This window comes from Canis aureus, chromosome 8, assembly GCF_053574225.1.
Source record: "Canis aureus isolate CA01 chromosome 8, VMU_Caureus_v.1.0, whole genome shotgun sequence".
NCBI classification, from domain to species: Eukaryota; Metazoa; Chordata; class Mammalia; order Carnivora; family Canidae; genus Canis; species Canis aureus.
The window spans coordinates 5,317,602-5,340,621 of NC_135618.1; the positions used below are offsets into that span (position 1 = coordinate 5,317,602).

Consider the following 23,020-nt stretch of genomic DNA (forward strand, 5'->3'; position numbering starts at 1 on the left):
TAAATAAAATAAATGAGGGTTCATATCTGCATTTTGAGGAACAAAGAGAGGCTAATTATTTTATCACATTCTTAAATTTCCTCAGATTTGGATTTGTGAAAAAAGGAAAAAGAATATTAAGAATCACAGAAACTCTGTCTAGGGGATAGGCCCTCTTCATGATGTCCTATATTATGAGACAATAATTGCTCACATTCATGCTATGGTTAATGAAGGCATTTCTGGCATAGTAGGAGCTTGATACCTATTAGCAGACTGTACCATTTTGAAAAATATTAACCTGTAGCCATTCATTCAAATTCTCTTTATCTTAAAAGGAGAGAGGTTTAATTGCCTAACTGCTTTTTACTAAACTCTCTCTCCCCTACTTAACAACCTATATTTTGTAAACCTTCTGATATCTAGGATTAACTTTGGGAATAACATTTTGATTATTCAAATATTCTAATTATAATGTTCTTTTGTATATCATATATCGATCAATTTTCAAATTATAAATAAGATATTCATAACACATGATGTGATGAGCAGTGGGTGTTATATGGAACTGATAAATTATTGAACACTACCATCTGAAACTAATGATGTACTATATGTTGGCTAATTGAATTTAAATTAAAAAAAGATTCATAACACCAAAAATGTCTTTGGATCATAATTTAAAAATTCTGTTATTCAGAAGGTTGATTTCTTTCTTTCAGTGTCTTGAGTTTATTATGAATATGAAGACCACAGATTATAAAACTCTTCAAAAAATTAAATTTGACATTGTCTTCACTTCTTTATTTCCATTCACTTTGAACTTTTGCAAGCATTGTTTCTGTCTGCCACGTTGTTGAAGTTGGTCTTTGTCAATTTCACAATCAACTCCCTATGTTCAAATTCAATAAATACTCTTTGTTCTTTTATTCCAAGACTTTTCAGCTAGTATTCAATTCAGTTGAATAGTCTCTTTTTATTTTAAATTAGTTTTATCAGATTAGTATATGTATACGTTTTTTAGGTCAAGAAGTATTATAAAGCCTAACATTTTAAAAAATTCTCACTACTAAAGACAACAAAAAATAATAGTACATAGTTATTTAAAGCACAGAACTTGATTTGGCAATTCACATTTACAGAAAGAAGCTACATGTTCTTATTAAAAATATTTGAGATATCTTACTTGAGAGATTTTATATATATATGAAATTTATATGCATATGTATTTCATATTCATTTCACACATATATATACAGATACATATGTATATTCCTTACTATGTTATATTTTATCATAATTATATAATATGAAGAAATATACTATCAAGAAAACATATTATAAAGAAAAAATACTGTAAAGAAAATATTTTTACCAAGCTCCAGGTGGATTCTCCCTAAACCATCCATTTTGTCTCAGTGTGCCATAAATATTTTATCATTTTCAACGTGTGCTATGTATGATTCAAGTAAGGCTGAGAAATACTGCTTTGTAAGTTTGCAGAATAACTGTTCACTATTATACCTCAAGTTCACATAGCTACTTAATACTTGTTGAGAAATTAATGAATAAAAGGATAAACTACATAATTAGACATATAGGGTATCAGGAGATTTTATTGTATCCTTGTTGGCTCTATAGCAAAGCATGAATGTTATGTTTAAGAGAGGGTCACAAGGAATTACTACTATCCATTTGTTTACTTGTTGCAATACAATTTACCTCTTTCGGATAAAGCTATAAATCATTTATATATTGATTCAAGATCACTTAAGAATACTCCCTGTGGGCAAAATATATTGCCAGATGTTACAGAAGACAGAAATAAATAAATAAATAAATAAATAAATAAATAAATAATAGTCATTGTTTTTAAGGAATTCATATTTTGGCAAGAGGAAGTTTGCCCAAAACAACCATAACAAAAAGTAGAGACAAATAGAGGGTTATGGGATGCATAAGACCAAGGCATTAATTGTGATTGTTAGGGAGAACAAAAGCTTACTGGATAAAATAAATGTAATTACAGTATGGCAGATAAGTGGGTTTCAAAAGGCAAAAACGGATGCACTTAAGGTGGAGAAAAATATCACTCAATAAAAAAAAAACAGAAAGAAAGCAGTTTTTTGTCCTGAATTGATAAAAATTCATGTGCCCCCAAAATCTTTTCAAGAACATAAATACAATTTCTGACTGCTTTTAAAATTAATCATTTTATTAAAGCAAGTATAAAGTAATTTGTTATGATTTAAATAAAAGAAATATGGGAAAATGTTATTTTTGCTCTACTTCTAATTATAATGATTTTAGATAAATAATATACTCTTCTATTTCAATAGCTTTTTAAACATGAGAAATATTAAAAATTAATGGGAAACAATAGAATTTCATATAAAATGGGTGGTTCCACAATATGTTGAATGACAAAAGGGATGACAGATTTTATTAGATTTCATATTCAGATAGCTTAATCTAATACAACCATATTCCCATGCACATAATTTAATTATTACATAGTGAAACATTTATAGTTCTCAAGAGGCATCACTATGAAACAGAAAGGACACTAGATTTTGAATGAGGAAACAGAACCTAGAATTAGTACTAGCTGTGACACTTTGGATCATGTGACCTTGGATAAATTATCTTAGCTATTTAAATTCCGTTTCCTCATGGAAAAAAAAATTAATTGTTACAATGTGACATCATCTAGCACTGGTATGGCTAAGACATTTTAATTTTCACTATACATTGGTTGTGGTTGCAAAACACACTCCATTGAGAGGGAAGTATGATTTATGAATGTTTTCTAAGGGTTTAGTCATCCCTTGCTTTGGAATAGGTATCCCAAAACTCTCTACTTCCTCCTCTTGTTCCTACTTTTCCTTCCTTCTACATATTTGATATAAAATATGGCTCAATTTAAAGTCAGCTCAATTTAAAATATTAATATAGACTTTAGATTAAACAGGAAACTTTAAATAACACATTTTTGCTTTCTCTCGAACCCCAGTACAATGAGAAAGAAAACATGGGTGACACCAAAAATTATTTGGAAGCTAGAAGCACATTGATGAAGGGTAACTGACAACTAACCACTATGAAGTTGAATTAAAGAATAAATAAATAAAAGAATAAAGCTGATTCACAATGCAGAACACTAAAAAAGGTAGGAAATTTGAAACATAGTTTATTTATTTATTTATTTATTTATTTATTTTTTTGAAACATGGTTTAAAAAATCGTTTGAAAGTCATAATTAGATCAAATGACTCTTTGACAACTACACACAAACCAGGTGACTCTTTCATCCATTTGCCCTTAAAGGAGACTAAAGATTCACTCTTTGGAAAAGTTAAACTAGAAAAATTATAGACTTGAGGGCACCAAGTACAGCTAAAGATGGGGGATGACTGAAAACTGGAAGATGAAATGAAAGTCCTCATACCAAGTTGAGAACAACAGCAGTCACTCTTGTATCATAGGTAAAATATTGGAAGAGTCTTCTGAAGAAACCCCATATTATAGGTTCCTGAATAAAGAGCCTGGACACCATTTAATTATCCTACATTAACACCTACAAGTCAATAAAATCAAACCACATATAGGAAGAGTTTCCAAGCAGCATTTCAGAACCTTAATTTTAAGTGAATGAACAAGCAAAGATTAGCAGCATTTTCACAAAAGCTATAAGAAGAAAGTAACTTGGAGAAAAACCATCCACACACACACATACAAAAATACACGGTATTAATATCCTTTAAGTTGCAGAGAAGATATTGTATCTATGAACCCAACGCAGCAGTATATTTAAAAATTTGATTATAAAATTTAAAAATATAAGTAGAGGATAAAATGAGTAAATACCCCAGAAAAGAGAACAAATATAAAAAGAGGTGGGGAAATATGAGATAAAAAGTAAGAAAGTTAGAGGATCAGTCCAAGAGGTCCACCTGAATAACAGGAGTCATAGGAAGAGAATACACAATGGAGAAAATGATGAAATAAATAAAAGAATAATGTGTCAGCAAAATAGCAGACTAGAAAGTCTCATATTCTTATTCTCCCTCAGAAACATCAAATAAATAACTACAGAATGACTAACATAACTTTAAATGAGCTCTAGAAATGAATCAAAGATTTACAATAACTAGGTAAACCCCAACCAAGGAAAAGTCATTTTCAAAACAGTAAGACATTTGTGACATTTTTACTTGCCCTTTCCTCCCCTCTCCCCAGTGTGATGTAGCACAGTCAGGAAGAAGCAGCCCACTTTTCATTTTTCTCCCTTAGGATGGAAAGAGCAGAATAAAACTTGTTTGGAATGTTCTAGCCTGTGTCTGGACTGCCTAGAGGACTGGTTTGTTTCTAACCAGACTCAAATCCTCAGGAGAGGAATGGCAACATAGGTATCAGACTGAAATCTACTGAAGGCAGTAATGATACATAAAACTGCAGGGGAATTGCAGATCCACAGAGTCCTAGGATAAAATAGTTGTTGTTTTTTTTTTTTTTCAAAAAAGAAAAAAAATATTTTCCTTCAAAATAAAATGTACAACCGGAAGAGGTCAGGTCATGGGGCAGTAGGAGTAGAGGGGATACCAGAGAGCCCATTTGGGGGCAGGAATCTGCCTCTGACCCCACTCCACACCTTTGCCAAGAAGAAAGAGTTTGTAAGCCAGATATTTCAGAATGGAAGGAAAAGAGGTGCTGCACCAGTGCTTTTCCTGGAGCAAGTCACCCTTCAGGTACAGAGCACCACCTCCATAAGGCAGTGTCAGAACCGCAGACTGGCCGAGCCCTTAAAAATCATACAACGCCCCCACCCCCCCAAAAAAAATCATACAGCCTTCCAACCCTCCATCACCCACATGGACACATTGAGGCTCAGGCAGGGAGAAGAAAGTAGAGAAATGCAAAACAAAATTTATGTCCCCAAAATGAATCCAGGGAGAGACTTTGAGAAATTAAGACATTTAAAGGAACTTGGGGAAAATCAAAACAAAGGAAAACCATACACACACTGACCGAGACGATATGCCTGCCCAGAAAAGACCTTTGAAGATCTTAAGCCTTTACCCTGAGTTGATCTCAAGGCTTAGGGGTTTGCTAAATAGTGAAAGTCTTCCATGAGATCAGCAAATATTGAAAGAAGTAGCTATTTTACAAATGCTCAATTTTCAACAATCAGAAAACAGGGGAAAAAATACGGAAGCAAGGTCCATTTAAAAAAACAAAATAAATCCACAGTAACTGTCCCTAAACACACATATCAGAATTACTAGATAAAAATTTTACCTATTACTTATAAATTTTATTTTAATTCCAGTAGAGTTAACATACAGTGTTATATTAGTTTCAGGTGTACAATATAAGGATTCAACAATTTTATACATTACTTAGTGCTCATCAAGATAAGTACTCTTTTTTCTTTTTAAATGATTTACTTATTTATTTTAGAGAGAGAGAGACAGAGAGAAGGGGGGAGGGGCAGAAGGGGAGAATTATATTTAATATTAATATTAATATTGAAGCAGATTCCATAGTGAGCACTGAGTCCAATGCAGGACTCTCTCTCACAACTCTAAGATCAAGATCTGAGCTGAACCTAAATGTTGGATACTTTAATCAACTCGGCTACCCAGGTGTCCCAAAATGAGTATTATTAATCCCCTTCATCTATTCCATCCATCCTCCTACCCACCTCTCTGCTGCTAACCATCAGTTTGTTCTCTATAGATAAGAGTTTGTTTTTTTTGGTTTCTCTCTCTTTTTAAAATTTGCACTTGTGTTTTGTTTCTTAAATTCCACAAATGAGTGAAATCAAATGATATAACCCTTTCTCTGACTTATTTTGCTTGACATTATTCTCTCTAGTTCCATCCATGTTATTGGAAATGGCAAGATTTCATTCTTTTTGATGGCTAAGTAATGTTCCACTGTATGTATGTGTGTATATGTACATATCTCCTTTATCCATTTTATCTATCAATGGACAATTGGGCTGCTTCCATAATTTGGTTATTGGAAATAATGCTGCAATAAATATAGGGGTACATATATTAAAATTAGTGCTTTCATATTCTTTGGGTAAATGCCCAGTAGTGGAATTATTGGATCATATGATAGTTCTATCTTTAATTTTTTGAGGAACTTCCATACTCTTCTACAGTGGCTGCACCAGTTTGTATTTCTACCAACAGTGCATGAGGGTTCCTTTTTCTCCACATCCTAACTAACATTTTTTTGTTTCTTGTGTTGTTGATGTTAGTCATTCTAACAGGTGTGAAGTGTTATCTCATTGTGGTTTTGATTTTCATTTCCTTGATGATTAGTGACGTTGAATATTTTTTTCATGTTAGACAAAAAAATTTAAAACAACAGTTTTAAATATGCTCAAAAAGACAAAAGAAAGCATAGGTAAATAATGAAAGGAAATAATATATAAACAAAATAAGAATATCAATAAAGAGATAGAAATTATTAAGAAAAATTAAACAGAAATTTTGGAGCAGAAAAATAAAATCACTGAATTGAAAAATTCACTAGCAGTTCAACAGTAGATGTAAAAAAATGGAAAAATAACAAAATTAAAGACATCTCTTGAAATAATAAAGTCTATAGAACAAAATAAAAGCAAATGAAGAAAAATGAACAGGAATAAGGAATTTATGGGATACTGTCAAATGGTTCAAAATATGCATTATGGGAATACCAGAAGGCAAAAAGAGTAAGGCATAGATATGTTATTTGAAGAAATAATAGCAGAACCTCCCAAATTTATGGAAACACATGCATTTACAAATCAGAGAAGTTCTATAAATGTCAAGGAGGATAAGCAAAATGAGACCCATAATGGGAGACATTACCAAAAGACAAACACATAAAAAGAATCTTGAAAGCTACGAGAGAAAATTGATTCATTAAATACAAAGGATTTTCAATAATTAGCATATATATCAGCAGAAACTCTGCATGCCTAGGAGGCAGTAGGAGGATATATTTAAAGTACTAAAATTAAAACAAAAACCTATTGACTGAGAATTCTATATTTAGTATATCTCTGTGATAATTAATTTTATATGGTAACATAGTTAAACCATGGAACCCAGATATCTGGCCAAACATTATTCTAGATGTTTCTGTAAAGTTATATTTTAGAAGAGATTAGCATTTAAACCAAAAGACCTTGACTAGAGACAAATAAGGGCACTATACAATAAAAAGGTCAATTCACTAAGAAGATATAATAATTATAAACACACACCTACCAAGCATCAGAGAAACAAAATAAATAATACAACCATTTACAGTTTGAGTCGGAAATAAACATCTCTACAATAATAGTAGGAGACTTCAATACCTCACTTTCAACATCAGATAGAACAAGAGATCAAAGTAAGCAGAGGACTTAAACAACATTTTAAACAAATTGGACCTAATAGACATATATAAAATACTACAAACAACAGCAGAATATATATTTTTCTCATGTGCACATAGAACATTGTCTAGGATGAAAGACTTGTACACTGAAACCTACAATATGTTGCTGAAAGAAAGTAAAGAAGACACACAAAAAAAATGGAAAAACATCCTATGTTTGTGGACCGGAAGCCTTAGTATAACTAAACTACTACTCAATTTGTAGTAATTACAAATTCAATGTACTCCTTATCAAAATCTGAATAGTATTTTAGCAGAAATAGAAAAATCCATCCTAAATTCATATAAAATTTCAAGGGACCCCAAAGAGCTAAAACAATCCTGAAAAAGAAGAAGAAAATTGTAGTTTTCACACCTCATCATTTTGAAACTTACTACAAAACTATAGTAATCACAACAGTGTGGTTCTGATAGAAAGACAGTCAATGGAATAGAATAGAAGCTCAGAAGTAAATGCTTGTATATAGGATCAAATGATTTTCAAAATGGATAACAATATGACTCAATAGGGAAAGGACAGTCTTTTCACCAAATGATACTTGAGGATGCCTGGGTGGCTGAGTAGGTTAGGAATACGATTCTTGGTTTTGGCTCAGGTGATGACCTCAGGATTGTGAGACTGAGCCCCACATCTGGCTCTGCACTGGGCAAGAAGCCTGCTTAAGCTTTCTCTCTCCCTCTCCCTCTGATCCTCTGGCCCCCAGACTTATGCCCTCTCTCTCTCTCTGTCTTAAAAAATAAAAAAACAACAACAAAAAAGTCATGCTCAGAAAATGGAATTCCATGTGCAAAAAGGTAAAGTTGGACTCTCTTACTTTGCAATAGTATACTTTTATGGATCAAAAACTTTTGTGCATCAGAGAGTACTATTAAATAAGTAAAATGGAATTCTTTTTAATTCTCCATAGAATAGGAGAATATTTGCAAATCATATACTGATAAGAGATTGATATCTAGAATATGTAAAGAAATCCTGCAATTCAATAGCAATGAAAAAAGCTAACAGTATACTTAGAAAACAGACAAATGACTTGAATAAACATTTCTACAAAGAGGGTATACACATGGCCAATAAGCACATGAAAAGGTGCTCAGCATCACTAATCATTAAGGAAATGCAAAACAAAAGCACAATGAGATACGGCCTCACATCCATTAGGATGGTTACCATAAGGAAAAAAAAAAAAAAAAGAAGGAAAAGAAGAGAAAAGAACAAGTGTAGGATGTGAAAAAATGAGAGCCTTCATACACTGTTGCTGGGAATGTAGAATGGTACATCTGTTGTAGCAAACAGTATGATGGTTCTTTAAAACATTAAAATATCATATGATCCAGCAATTCCACTTCTGGCCATATACTCAAAACAACAAAAAGCAGGGTCTCAAAGAGTTATCTGTACACCCATGTTCATAGCAACATTATTCACAATAGCTAAAATATGGAAGAAATCCAAGTGTCAATTAACAGATGAAAGGATAAGCAAAACACAGTTGACCCTTGGACAATGCAGGGATTAGGGGCACCATCTCCCCAAACAGTTGAACTCCATGGAAACTTTTGGATCACCAAAAACTTAACTACTAATAGCTTATCAAAGACCAAAAGTCTTACTGATAACATAAACAGTCAATTAACATATGTTTTGTATGTTATATGTATTATATAGTATATTCTTCCAATAAAGTAAGCTAGAAAAAAATTAAGAAAATCATAAGAAAAGATATATTTACAGTACTAATATTTATAAAAAGTAAATCTGTATAAGTGATCCTGTAGAGTTCAAGCCTATACTGTTCAAAGGTTACAATGGAATATTTATTATTTAACCTTAAAAAGGAAAAAAAAATGTGACATGCTTCCACATAAATCAACTTTAAAGACATTATGCTAAATAAAATAAACCAGTCACAAAAGGATAAATATTGTATGATTCCACTTATATGAGATATCTAGAGTAATCAAATTCTAGATGCAGAAGTGGAATAGTGGTTTCAGAGGTTGGGGATGGGTGAGGAATGGGAGGCAGTGTGTAATGGGCACATAGTTTCAATTGAAGAAGGAAGATGGAAAGGTTCCGCAGATGGATGGTCATGATGGTTGCACAATGTAAACATACCTAATGTACAGTTTAAAATGCTTAAGATAGTTAAGTTTTATGTTATATATATCACCAAAAATATATGAGAGAAATACTCAGAACTGATGGATATAAATTTTCAGATTGAAAAACTATGAGAAATTAAATAGAAAAATAATCTGGCCAAGCAAGCAAACAAATATTTCTGAGATAAATCACTATGAAATTGCAGAACACCTGGTATAAAAAGAAAATGCTAAAAGTTTCCAGTCAGAAGGGAAAAACAATAAATAGACATTCATATACAACAGATTGAGAACTAAATGGCAATGGACTCAAAGGAAACAATGGAAGTTAGGAGACGATAAAGTAATTCTGAAAAATTTCTCAAAGCTCTACGTAATCAAATCATCAACCAAATATAGGTGTAGCATAATGACTTATGTAGGCTTTCAAGGTTTTAACAAATGTACCTCCTATATATAATTTCTCAGTACATTAACAGAGAAGGCGCTGTTTTAAAATAAGAAAATAAACCAAGAAAGACCAAGATATAGAGTACTAGCATGGAGACAAAGGAATTCGCAGGATCCCAGCTTAAGAGATGTACACCAAAATGGATGATGTAAGAGTAGGTTTAGAGAGTAAGCAGTCCTGATTAAATCAGCAAATAGGCTCAAGCAGAAATATCATGGAAAAAAAACAAATAAACAAACCATGTGTGGGTGCTTAGGGACGATGGTGGTTTGAATGATAATGAGATTTTCAAACAAGTTTTCAAAAAAATGGTGTAAATAAGCAAACATAACCTAACATATTGTTTGGTTCAGCTGCGAGTAATATGTCATAATAATTAATATTAATAACACAACCATAATAATTAAAATGGTAAATATTAATTAACCCCCAAATGGTGATGATATAATTCTAAGGGGGGATGTGTATTTTGGGTTTATTATGGAGGATTTATAAGAAAATTAAATCTTCATCTTTTATAGTGGATATTTGTAAATAATATCTAAAACTAAGAAAAGAAAGTTCAGCAGAATAAGCATGTTATTTGATATGTAAAAGTAAAACACAGAAGAGTTAGCTAAAATTATTAAGTGATAGGTGTTGGGGTATCAGGAAGACTAAGTATAGAGGTATGATGCTTGGAACTACTATTTTTCCATCATTTCATTTTTGTTTATAACTCTAGGAGTTAAATAACTGGATATAAATAAAATTATTTTTAAATAACAATGTAGAGCTTTATAAAATATGTACGGTATATAAAACTTATAGGTAACTGATGAAATAACAAAGGCACTGACAAATAAGGAACCGGCAGAGACAGACAAAGATACACAAAGAAAACAAAAGGGGATAAAGACACCACTGAGTTTTTAAAAAGAGAAAGATGTGAATATTAAGAATTAAAAGGTCAGAGCAAGAGAGAAATGAGGAGATATTCAATAGGTATAAAGTTTCAGTCATACAAGATAAAAAATGTTCTAGAGATCTGCTGTGCAACATTATGACTATGGTTAAAATTATTGTATTACGTGTTTAAAAAGTCTGTTAAAAGGGTAGGTCTCATGGAAGTGGTTTTATCACAAGAATTTTAAAAGGTATTAGAAAACTGACAATTATTTCAAATAATTTTATAAAAATGATTATATGATTCTTCTGTGAAAGACAGAGGCAAAGAATGCCATTGGCCATACATAAAATTTTATCAAAAAATTCTGCATAAACAACAGAAAAAAAGTACACATTTGATAACCAAAATCTTATTAACATAGGATAAAATGTATTTTTATTGACAAAACAATTATGTCCAAAGCCTGAGGAAGTTTAATATCATTTAATTGAAATTATTTATATTAATCAATCTGATACTTGACAGATTTCCTTAAAGAGGAACCATGCTGACACAGCCATACAGCAACAAAGCTATCAATTCAGTATGCTGCTAACAACTATTTCTCTTAATTACCTAATACTGAAAATCCAGTTGATATCCAGGAAACAACCTTCTGAATATTTACATTTATAAAATATTAAATGAGATATGGATATTTTATCTAGAAGTTTCAACATATATTTCATGGAATCTTATATTTGTAATTCAAAATTAACATGCCATTTTTTTTTTAAGATTTTGTTTACTTATTCATGAGAGTCACAGAGAGAGAGAGAGAGAGAGAGGCAGAGACACAGGCAGAGGGAGAAGCAGGCTCCATTCAGGGAGCCCAACGTGGGACTCGATCCTGGGTCTCCAGGATCATACCCTGGGCTGAAGGTGGCGCTGAACTGCTGAGCCACCCGGGCTGCCCTACATGCCCCATTTTTAATGAATTTACTCTTCATCAAAATATATTCATACATATAATTTAAAAATCCATATAACTAACCTTTTTGAATGAGATGTCTTGACTTTTTTGATTTTATACCAATATCTTGAGTTTTTAATTCATAGATAATAGAGGAAACATGTTTTCTCTGTTCTCTAGGATTTTTTAAGTCAACAGGAGAATATAAACTCTGTGGAAACAAAATAAAAGCAATGACGACCATAATAACGTCTGTTCTATATGTTTTAGAATTCTCAAAGAACTCTCACATTTATTATACAGTACCATGGTTGATTTTATTTAAAAAAAAATCTTTGAGATTAGGCAGACTTAGGAAAAGATGAAAAGAGCTGCACTGTGGATAATTTTGATAAATTGTCTTTCTATTAAGAGTTTATGATATAAAAAAAAGAGTCAATGATATACTTTGGAGCATGCTCGAAGGGAAAAAGGGGCTTGTCAGGAAGGTTCCATGACAAAACTAAACAAACAAGCAAGCCAAAAACCAGTGGGGAAGAGAAGCAAGATGGTGTTGCCCAGAAAGCCTGAAGAAAGATTTAGGTTAAGGAACTGCAAGACGATACTATTTCACAGAATACTAAAAAAGATAGGAACATAGAAAGAAAGAGAAATGGCACCAGAATGATCACAAGTCTTAAAAATACAAGTGGATCTGATATGTATGGAAGGAATAACAAGTAGAATATTCAAAGGAGCTTCATGGAGAGTTGGGGGCACTATCAGATGTAAGCTATACAATGTCTGTAAATTGGCTGGAAATATCTGAATAATTAATACTGTGTTATCTGTCTGTGTCTTCACCACTGGTTCAGAGGATCCACCAGGCCATCAGGAACCCAGGCTCTTTCAAAATTTATCACCTCTCTCTTACCCTCCAAGGCTTCTATCCTCACGGCTTACTCGTGAGTAAAGATAGCTAGCAGAGCTCTACACACCATGTCCGTGTTTCAGTCACCGAGATGGAGGAAAAGGGGAAAATGGCAAAGGTGTACAGGCTGTGTATCTTAAGGTACGTTCCCAGAGGTCCTTCCAATAACTTCTCTTTACATCTTCTTGGCTACTCATGGTGGTGACAAAGGAGAGTGTAAGCTATACAACCTTTTTTGTAGGTACTTTTCTCCTGGAGTAAAATTTGAGGTTTCTCACCAAGAAAGAAGAAAGGGACAGATATTGGTAGGCAACCACAGTCTGCCACAGAGAAAAAAAATCAGAGTTTGAGGAGGGGATATACATTTGTATTCTGAGAAATGTTCCCAGGATATTATGCTTCTTTGATGAATGCCACTGGCCTAAATTCTGAAGACTCACAAATATGTATCTTCAGATAGTATTCCTACTTTTTACATAGCACTCATTAATTACTATGAGCTATGTTTTCACCCAGGAAAATCTCACAGACATCTCATACTCCATAGAATTTAAGTCCTGTCTTTCCTCCAAATATATTATAAGTTATTTCTGGTTTTGGTAAATAGCACTGCCTTCATCCAAGAGGAGAGTTGCATAAACTCTAATATATAACAGCAGATAGAATTTTGAAACAAAAAACTTATTGCCATATTTCCCCTACCTTGACCTGCCCACTTGCCCAAACCTCCTTTATCCTACAATTTAGGAGAGACACTGGTGCCCTGTCTCTCTACCCAATTCCAATACTGTACAGAACAGATATTTTTAACTTAATATCCTTGAATTTCTATCTTTTAAATTTTATATGTGATTTTTTTCTAATTTATTTTATTTTTTTAATTTTTTTCTAATTTATTGAAGACAATTTGTTTTTATGTAATGACTCATTGTGCAAGGATTTTTTATTTATTTATTTATTTATTTATTTATTTATTTTTTTAAGATTTTATTTATTCGTAGAGATGCAGAGAGAGAGAGAGAGAGAGAGTCAGAGACACAGGCAGAGGGAGAAGCAGGCTCCATGCAGAGAGCCGGATGTGGGACTCGATCCAGGGACTCCAGAATCATGCCTTGGGCTGCAGTGGCGCTAAACCGCTGCGCCACTGGGGCTGCCCACAAGGATTTTTTAATGCTCATGATAGGTGGTAGGTGTTATGTGGTCCCGGAATGAATCTGTTATTAATCGTCACTAATAATCCACTAGTCAACTGTTACACATTATTTCCTTCCAGTCTTCACATTACAAAAATATTAGTTTTTGCTAGAAAGACAAATAAGCAGTTACTTCTGAGCTTATATACTCTCCTTATATTGATTTTCCTAAGTTTGTCAAGAATAATTATATAAACACATTATCACATATCAATGTTATATCTAAATATAACATTATTTCAAGTAATGTTGCCTCTATTTTCATTTGGGCTAATTCTTTCTATTAAACAAAGTATTACAAAAGTAATATAGACCACTGTTTTGCAATCAAACATGTAACAACCAACTCTAAATGATTTTTCAACCTTAAATTCCTCCATCAGTCCTCTTCAATTAGTCCTCTGCATCATCATTCTTGTTTCTTACTTCTATAAATTTTGCTCTATTTTTATAACTGCTGTCTTTCTTTACTAACAATGCAATTCATTATACATAAAAATAACCCCAAATTCTATTTCAACCATAGACATAGACCCTTCAGAATGTAAGGATATGTTGAGCAATCTGTTTCTACTAAAACAAATCCCTTTGCCTTCCCCTGAATGAATAAAAGAAATGTGCAAAATAAATGTATATCTGTCAAGTCTGAGTATTCAATCTCTTGCACAAATAAAATTATTAGAATCATAAAATTTAAAAATTACATGTTGAAATTTTTAATATTTTTATTCAATTTAAAAATTAAATGCATAGCTAGTTAGTTTCCTTCAAAAATACATTTTCTTTAGTTTTTCCACTTATCCTTTTCCATATATCCACATGCCATTGCTTTTCATCATTTAAAATAACTTACCCTTCCTTGGCTTTTATAAAAGAATCCATGACAAAGTTTGCATATGTGACAGACAGTGAAACAAATCTAAGAAGATGAGCATCGAAAGCCCTAAGTGAACTGAGGCTTACAGGAGCTACCAAGGTAAAGAAACTGGGCTTCTCTGTGTACATAGTACAATAAGGGAAAAAAAGGATGTGCCCACTTAATATTCAAAATCAAAAATATTGGGATCCCTGGGTGGCGCAGCGGTTTAGCGCCTGCCTTTGGCCCAGGGCGCGTTCCTGGAGACCCGGGATCGAATCCCACGTCGGGCTCCCTGCATGGAGCCTGCTTTTCCCTCTGCCTGTGTCTCTGCCTCTCTCTCTCTCCGTGTGTGTGACTATCATAAATAAATAAAAAATTTTAAAAAATCAAAAATATTCAAAATCATGGAGAAGGAAAAGTTATCAGAAGACTGAGGATAATCTAATAAATACCTTGTTTTCAAAAACAGAAAGTATATTCTATTAATTGTACCTTACGTCCCGTAAGCCTAACACTGGTCCTCAAGAATTTTAGAAAATAGTTTTAAGGATGTTTGTTAGCACTTAAAAGAGGAATAATCACTAGGGAGCAGTGTGAGTTGACAAGTGAATACATTAGATATAATTTCATTTTTAAGAGGGTCAAAATTAATTCAGGTCCAAACATCCTGGATATGATAAATCTGCATTTCAGTGATATGTTCAGCGATATGTTCAGATAAATGGTTTCACAACTTTGAAAGACAACATGATTAGATGGAGATCAGAGATGTTGAGTCATCATATGAAAAAGAGTAAGGATTAATAAAATGATGCAACTTGAAGTGGGATCTCTAATGTCATAAGCAGACTTGTTCTTAGCTCTATCATGATCAGTATTTATACAAATTATTTAATAATATAAAGGAAATGTTTATGACATTTTTAGGTGAGGTGGAAAAGAACAAAATCAGTTAACACAAGACTGAAATTTTAAATATTATCAATTGACTGGAGTGATCAATTAAACAGATGAAGTACAATAGAAATAAATATTACAGTTGGACTGTAGTTTTGTTTTCACATTATGTATTATGCAAATCAGAGCCCTTTAACTTTAAAGGAAATTATAAGCCTTTAACCAAAATAGATTGTTAACCAAGACTCATTGTTATATTATCTATGTATTCCTATACCACTTATACTGTAACTGATCAAAGATTTGCTTTGTCTACACTATATATGGTCATTCTAAATAGGCTCCATTTCAAGGGTAATCTCAAACCTTTTAAGAATCACAATGAAGTCACTGGTCCTTTGGCATCTTACCACCTGGTTTCTGCTGTTTTTGTTCTCTTTCCTACATCTTTAGAAGTGCTAATCCAAATCTTAGGTTTCCATATAATACTCAAAGGAATAACTTTAGTAATATGCTAAAACCCAAACTAAAAAAGTTGCTCTTTTCTGTCTGAATGAAAACTTTAACTCTAGTGTTTGGCTACAACAATTTGGCATGCAATTCCTTCAACATAAGAGAGGCTAATATATAGAGATGCACGTATGGCAGGCACCACTTGAACTCTGCTTTTAAGACTAAGTGCTGGTTAACAGAAGAAAAAAAAAACATAGAGAAAGGGGAATGATTTAAAATAAAGTTTTGTGAGAAAAAATACTTTTTAAGATATTCCCCTAGAAGCAACTGGCAGGTTTAACTGTTTTTTTGAAAAACTTCTACTATATTATATTTGCTCCCATTCTTACTTTATCTTAACAAAGAAGACTAGAAATGATAATACACTGGATACATGAGGAAGAGAATTCACAAAAGATGACCTGGATAAACAAATACAGGACACATAGTAGATATAGAAAGAAGTGTGACATTTCTCTTCTATACAAAAAGCAGCCATGGGAAATGAAGGTGACTGAATATTATATTTTGCTGCAAATATCCATTTAAAGAACACATGGGGAAAAAAGCATAATAGAAAGGTATGCTCCCCCAGCTGAAAAATGCTTAAGGTCTGAGGTCCATTATTACCAAGATTAGAGGTGCCAATGTATAAATTACTGAAGTCCACTCTTTGTCTGCTACATTGCTGTGGATACTTGCTAGTAGCAGTTGTCAAACCCAGTAAAAAAGATGCTGCAAACTTCCATAAAGATTTTAGAATAGAAAAAAAAAAAGAGAAAAAAGAAAAAAAAAGATTTTAGAATAGGGTATAATTTCAAGTTGAGAGAAGAGAGGGCTAGTTCATTAGCATTAATCGGTATTAGGTAAAGTAAATAAAGGACATGAAAAATTTCACGGTATACAGTTTTATGTTTCTTTCTTTATTTTTTTAAATTTTTATTTATTTATGATAGTCACACACAGAGAGAGAGAGAGGCAGAGACACAGGCAGAGGGAGAAGCAGGCTCCATGCACCGGGAGCCGGACGTGGGATTCGATCCTGGGTCTCCAGGATCGTGCCCTGGGCCAAAGGCAGGCGCTAAACCGCTGCGCCACCCAGGGATCCCTGTTTCTTTAAAAATATTCCAAAAGTTTATTTCCTTAATTATTATTTAGATGACAATGCAATTCTATTCAAAGTCCTATTTTTCACTAATATATTGATTACACTAATAGCCAATGTATTATATAGCAATAATTAAGAATAATTCCATATCTGGTTCACCTAAAGACCACATTTTTAAAAGTGTATACCTCTACAAATATTATTTTGTTTATAACTTTCAAAGCATTTATTGCACTCTACCTTATATCATAGTTAAGTACATTTCTCACCCCTAGAAGAAATTATTCTCTCTGAGGACTGGGTCTGTGGTTTACTTATCTTGGTATCCCTGCACCACTTTGATTGGATTCTTCAACCTCTGTTGCAGTATCAACTCACAAATAACAAAAAAGGATTGAGAAATTTGATTAGTTTATTCAACAAATATGTATTGAGTGCCAACTATATCCATGGCACCATGTTAGATATCAGTACAAAGTTATTATTTTGTGAATATTTAAATTCTAGACTTCTCAAAATATTTCGTAATTTAATGAAATATTTCATAATCTAATATTCTATGTAGATGTGGAAAACATAAAAAGCAAGATAAAGACATCTGAAGTGAGAAAAACTTTGTTTCTAATTAATGATTTGATTAAACTGAAACTGAGGATATCTACAGAGAGAGACAGAAAGAGACAGAGAAGGAGAGAGAGAGAATTGAGATCCTTAATGCTAAATATATTCCTAATAAAAATCTGCACTTTATTAAACCTCATGTGTTAATTGATTATGATATTTTAATTAGTAAATCTAATCATTTTGAACTGATATTAGCAATATAAGTTAATACTGCTTAAGTAATCACCAGACGAGACAAGTACATATGGTGATATAAAATTTAATGATGGACAACAAAGAGAATTTTCTAAAGGAAAAACCAACGAAAAACAAAAAAACAAAACAAAAAACCCAACAACTGTTCCTTACTAGTAACACACAAGCTCAAGAGTCTATGTTTCTATGTGTATTTAACAATGCCCACATTTATCTAAAGAGAAAAAGGAAGGGATAGGGACTGCCAATATTTTACTAATGTTTATGTTGCTCTTCTTTACCCTAAACACCTTAAACAAATCCACCAGTTTAGAAGGCCTGTGCTTTAAATTAGTGTTTAGAATCTGAAGAAGGGGTTATATTTATCACACACACACACACATATACACATGCACCCCTCAATAAATTAACAGATTAACTATATACACAATTATGTTTCTAAGTAAAGCATATTATAATCAACTTAAATATGCTTTATACATACATATTGATAAACTATCAAATTGATTCAGTAACAATTACTTGGGTAATATTTTCTAAAACTGAGGTTTCAGCCACCTGCAACTGGGAGTAATCTCATTTGGGACTTTACAGCATTAGTAAATGTTCCTTCATATAAGCTTTTATTACAATCCTGAGGACTAAAATGGCTGTTTCAAATGCAGTATAATTATGCTCCTTCCTCCTGAATGCTACATATGTGCTAAGGACTGCAGGGGAGAGAGACAGACAGACAGACAGACCCAGTAAGTGCAATCACTGATCTGGGTGGCCAGCCCCAAAGTTCCTTAGCCCCAGCACAAATCTGTCCGTCTGACTTCAGAGTATTCTGCACAGCTTCTTTAACAACCTCAGCCCCACTCTCTTATTGGAAATATTTCAGCCATGGTCCAGAGTTTACTATTTACATAAGGTCCAATATTTCTGTGGCTGAATAAAAGGATCAAAACTGTAGTCACCAAAACTTTGAAAGATACAAACAGGTTTATTTTAGGTTCATAAACTATTAGAAGAGGTATTGCCAAAATCCTTGTATTTCATTAAACAACAACTGAAATATAAAGAAATGCCTGCAGTTTATGATGAGTCCCTCCAGGCTTTACAGGCGAATATTGTCATTAAACACTGTGCTTAGATGAAATATCTCTAAAACTATCTTAAATAGACCGGAGAGCATCAGTGTGATTCAATAGTTAATATTTTCCAAGTCATGGTACCTAAATCAGTTTTAAGAAAATTGCATTTCAACTTCTAGATGACTCCTAAAACACTAATTTTTGTCCTTCAAGGCACAGACCAACATTGAAATACATTGAAATAGCTACTCTCTCTTACCTTGAACAAATAAAAATTCATTCTAAGTAAGTGGTAAAGAATGATCATTTTATTGGTTTTGTTATCTTTTTTTATTAGAAAAGGGTGGACAGCTGGAAAAGTTTTGAATTATCAGCCTCTGTAAAGCAAAATTTTTATGACGGTACATTTCACTGGATTTAAAAACAGCAATATTAGCTTTCTTGTATGAGGAAATAATTTCATGATCATTTTTATGCAAGTTTCAAACTGCTAAAATATGCTGGCTTGGATGAATTACTAAGTGCATTTCTCTTTTCAACTTTACACTTATCTTGTGTGTACAGCTGATATCCCTAGTGTCCAATGAGAGACAGGTTTTCATCCTGTTGTCCAGGGAATGATGTGCACAACTCCTTTTGACACTGATGAGAGGTGAATACATAAATCCAGCCCACTTCAGTGAAAATTGACCCATAATTTTTTTTTACCCTGAAGAAAAATACAGTGATAAAATTTAAAGATGGGAAGAAAAATAGGTAAACTCTTGAGGTATATACCATTAGTTAATGATAGTGAGCAAACATTATACTTTCCCTTGAGGACAGTGAGCTCGATACCCTTTTAAGTACTCACAAATCCTAATAATCATGGCTCCCTGTGATAGCAAGAAACCTAAAAGTATGAATGATAGTTTTTTAAGTTAAAACTGAAAAGGAAAGACATTCTTTATATATTTTCTCCTACCTCTACTCTCCATTAAGATGTTTAAGAAATGTGTAGTATGTGCATTTCCTACATATTTAGTAGTTGAGAATATACACTATTTCCCACAGAAGGACTATGCCCCAATTTCAAAAAAATATAGATCTTGCATAAGACTTGAATGTTGTTTCTGAACTAGTATTTTCAAGATTTATCAACACTGTTAAGATCTGGGGTAAAAAATTACCTGGCACAGTGAGTCAGATCAATTGCCCCTATACGAAGTACCCTACCTCTAACAGTATCAAAAAGAAACATGCTGTGAAAAGTTAAGGCTCTCCATTTTCATTTTCTTTAATTATCCATTAAAAATATCCATTATTTTATCTATATATTTTATTTCATTTTGTTTATATAATCAGCTTGTATTATTTCTGGAATAATGAATTTTATTATTATGACCACAGTATGGAGTAACCCCTTTATCTTCTTTATCTTTGAAAAGTATTCTAAGTTCTAGCAAAACAGCATTGGCAAGAAATCGTTTTATTTACATAGTTCATAACCTAAGATCTTCTTGTGCTGTTTTATATTTGACTTGCATCTTATTTTCATCTGTCTTCTTTCAATGATAACTTTATTTCTTTCTCCCACATAGAAAGAACTCAATGATAAGCAGACTTCCATTAGCTACTTTTTTCATAGTAGCACAGTGAAATAGTATTTAAGAAAATATATTAAAATTACTCCATGAGTTATAACTGAAAATAATATAAGTAGAGTTTTTACTTCTTTTAAATGCAACACAGCATTTTAAATCAGTTAATATTTGTTAAGTGCCTCCTATGTACATATCACTGTGCTAGATAAAGGGTGGCAAAAACAAAATAAAATACAACTTGCCATAAAGGATTTATTTTCTGTGTAGAGACATTACCATAAAAGTCACTTTCAAAGGAAGCAGTGTGTAAATAAATTTAAATAGAAACATACACAAGAAAAATTATAGTAATGATATTGCAGTTAAATCAGAGAATCAGTTTTTCCTGATATTGATAAAGACCAAATCTTGGTTCTGGGATATTATCAAGGACTTTTTCTTTAAAGATTCTATTTATTTATTCATGAGAGACAGACTGAGAGATGCAGAGACACAGGTAGAGGGAGAAGCAGGCTTTCCTGCAAGGAACCTGATGTTGGACTGGATCCCTGGACCCCAGGATCATGCCCTGAGCAGAAGGCAGACGCTCAACTGCTGAACCACACAGGTGTCCCAAGGACTTTTTTTTTTTTTTTTTTTTTTTTTTGATGCTGCAAGCTAAAGTGAATGAAGACAGAGACAGTTAAAGAGGTACAATTCTGGGAATAATCTTATTCTTAAACAAACAAACAAAAAAAGAAGGATATTCTGGGAAGGAGGTTTTGGCCTTGGTGCCACGAACTTAAGGTGAATGAATGAAGGCATTTTAGTGCTTACTTTGTGTACAGACCATCTGATGGTATATTGTAGAAAGAAGGCAATGTGCTGGAATGGAGGTGAATTGGAGGGAGGACACAAAACAATGCTTTTATATATTAGTTCTATCTATAAAAAAGAGGAGACTTTGCTTTCAATAGCTAATTCATAGCAAGATCAAATATAGTTAATTTTAATACTGGAATCTCTCACAATACACAGCAATAGTTTTGTCTTGAAGAAAAATCTGTTGGTGAGATACATTCTGTTTCTGTAATCACTCCCTCCTTTGGAGCTACTAAATCCCCAACATACACACTCCACTCTCTTTTCAATTCTAGGGCCTTAGATAAGAGACAATTAGCCTCTCTGGACCAATACTTAAGAGTTCCCTATTAATTTACCTTTGCACAAAGCCTGACACATAATTCTGGTAATTATTATATTTTTATCTCTTTCGTGAGCCCACATCACTTTATCTGCCTTTGAAATGTTTCCCAGTTCTAACTCGACATCTGCCTTGGGCCATTTCCCAAGCCCTCGTTCTAGAAATGCAATCTTTAATACCAGTTTTCTTCTTAAGACAATCCTTTAACATAGTGTCTAAGCTTTGATACCTGAGGATAGACCTCATTAATACCAGCTATTTTAACCTGACCTGATTTCAATGCTGCTAAGCTTTTCACAGTAGTTATCAATTGTTGCTAGTCATGTGACAGTGAATAGAGCTCACGGTACTCATTAGATGTGGAGCTACTTACCAAACTGACCCTCCTTTGCTTGTTCCTAGAACCATAACCACTCTGTGTCACCTGTACTAATCCAGTGGTCAAGCTCAAATTCTTTCTTAACCTAACCAATTTTACTTTATTTAATAATGTATCTTGTCCTGTGAATAGCAAGATAAAATGTAAAAGTTCCAATTTGAATGATATTGTGAAAATGGTAAGTATCATCAGAAGTTCGAGCTCATTGTAAAGCATCTTGAAAAAACTGGGAACAAAATTGGACAGATGCAAAAACATAGATGATACTTAATTTACGTAAGGAAAACATGGAGCAAACAGGTAAGAATGAACAAGGAGACTGGAGACTAAACCAGCTGAAGCATACTGTTTATAACAGAATAATGAGCAAAACACATTGAAAAGATAAAATGAAATAAAATGCTAAAAGGCTCATCAATTACTGAAATCTACAGCCTCTATTATGCTCTTTCATTTTTCATCTGGAAACCTTCCTACATTTTCTTGTCATCTGTCTATGATATTTCACTATCAGAACAAGTTTAGTCTGGTGGCTATAAGATTTCACTATTTACTCTCTTCTTTATATCATAAATAAAGCAATTAAATAACCATCATAACATGTGGTCACCCACTATCCTATACAAAAGTTTGAATAACAAATGTAACTTACTAATTCTAAGTAACTTCACAGGTATAAAGGCACAAATGATATTAAAAGG

At 32.7% G+C, this 23,020-nt stretch overlaps 1 protein-coding gene across 3 annotated transcripts in view; it reads right to left on the reverse strand.

Annotated features, from left to right (window-relative positions):
• LRRIQ3 (leucine rich repeats and IQ motif containing 3) overlaps nt 1–23,020 on the reverse strand; it is a 173,588-nt gene that overhangs the window by 46,199 nt on the left and 104,369 nt on the right. For all 3 annotated transcript variants that reach the window (XM_077905054.1, XM_077905051.1, XM_077905053.1), the window contains exon 6: nt 11,902–12,031. In XM_077905054.1, the coding sequence (XP_077761180.1) occupies nt 11,902–12,031 (130 nt within the window). The remainder of the gene's footprint in view (nt 1–11,901; nt 12,032–23,020) is intronic.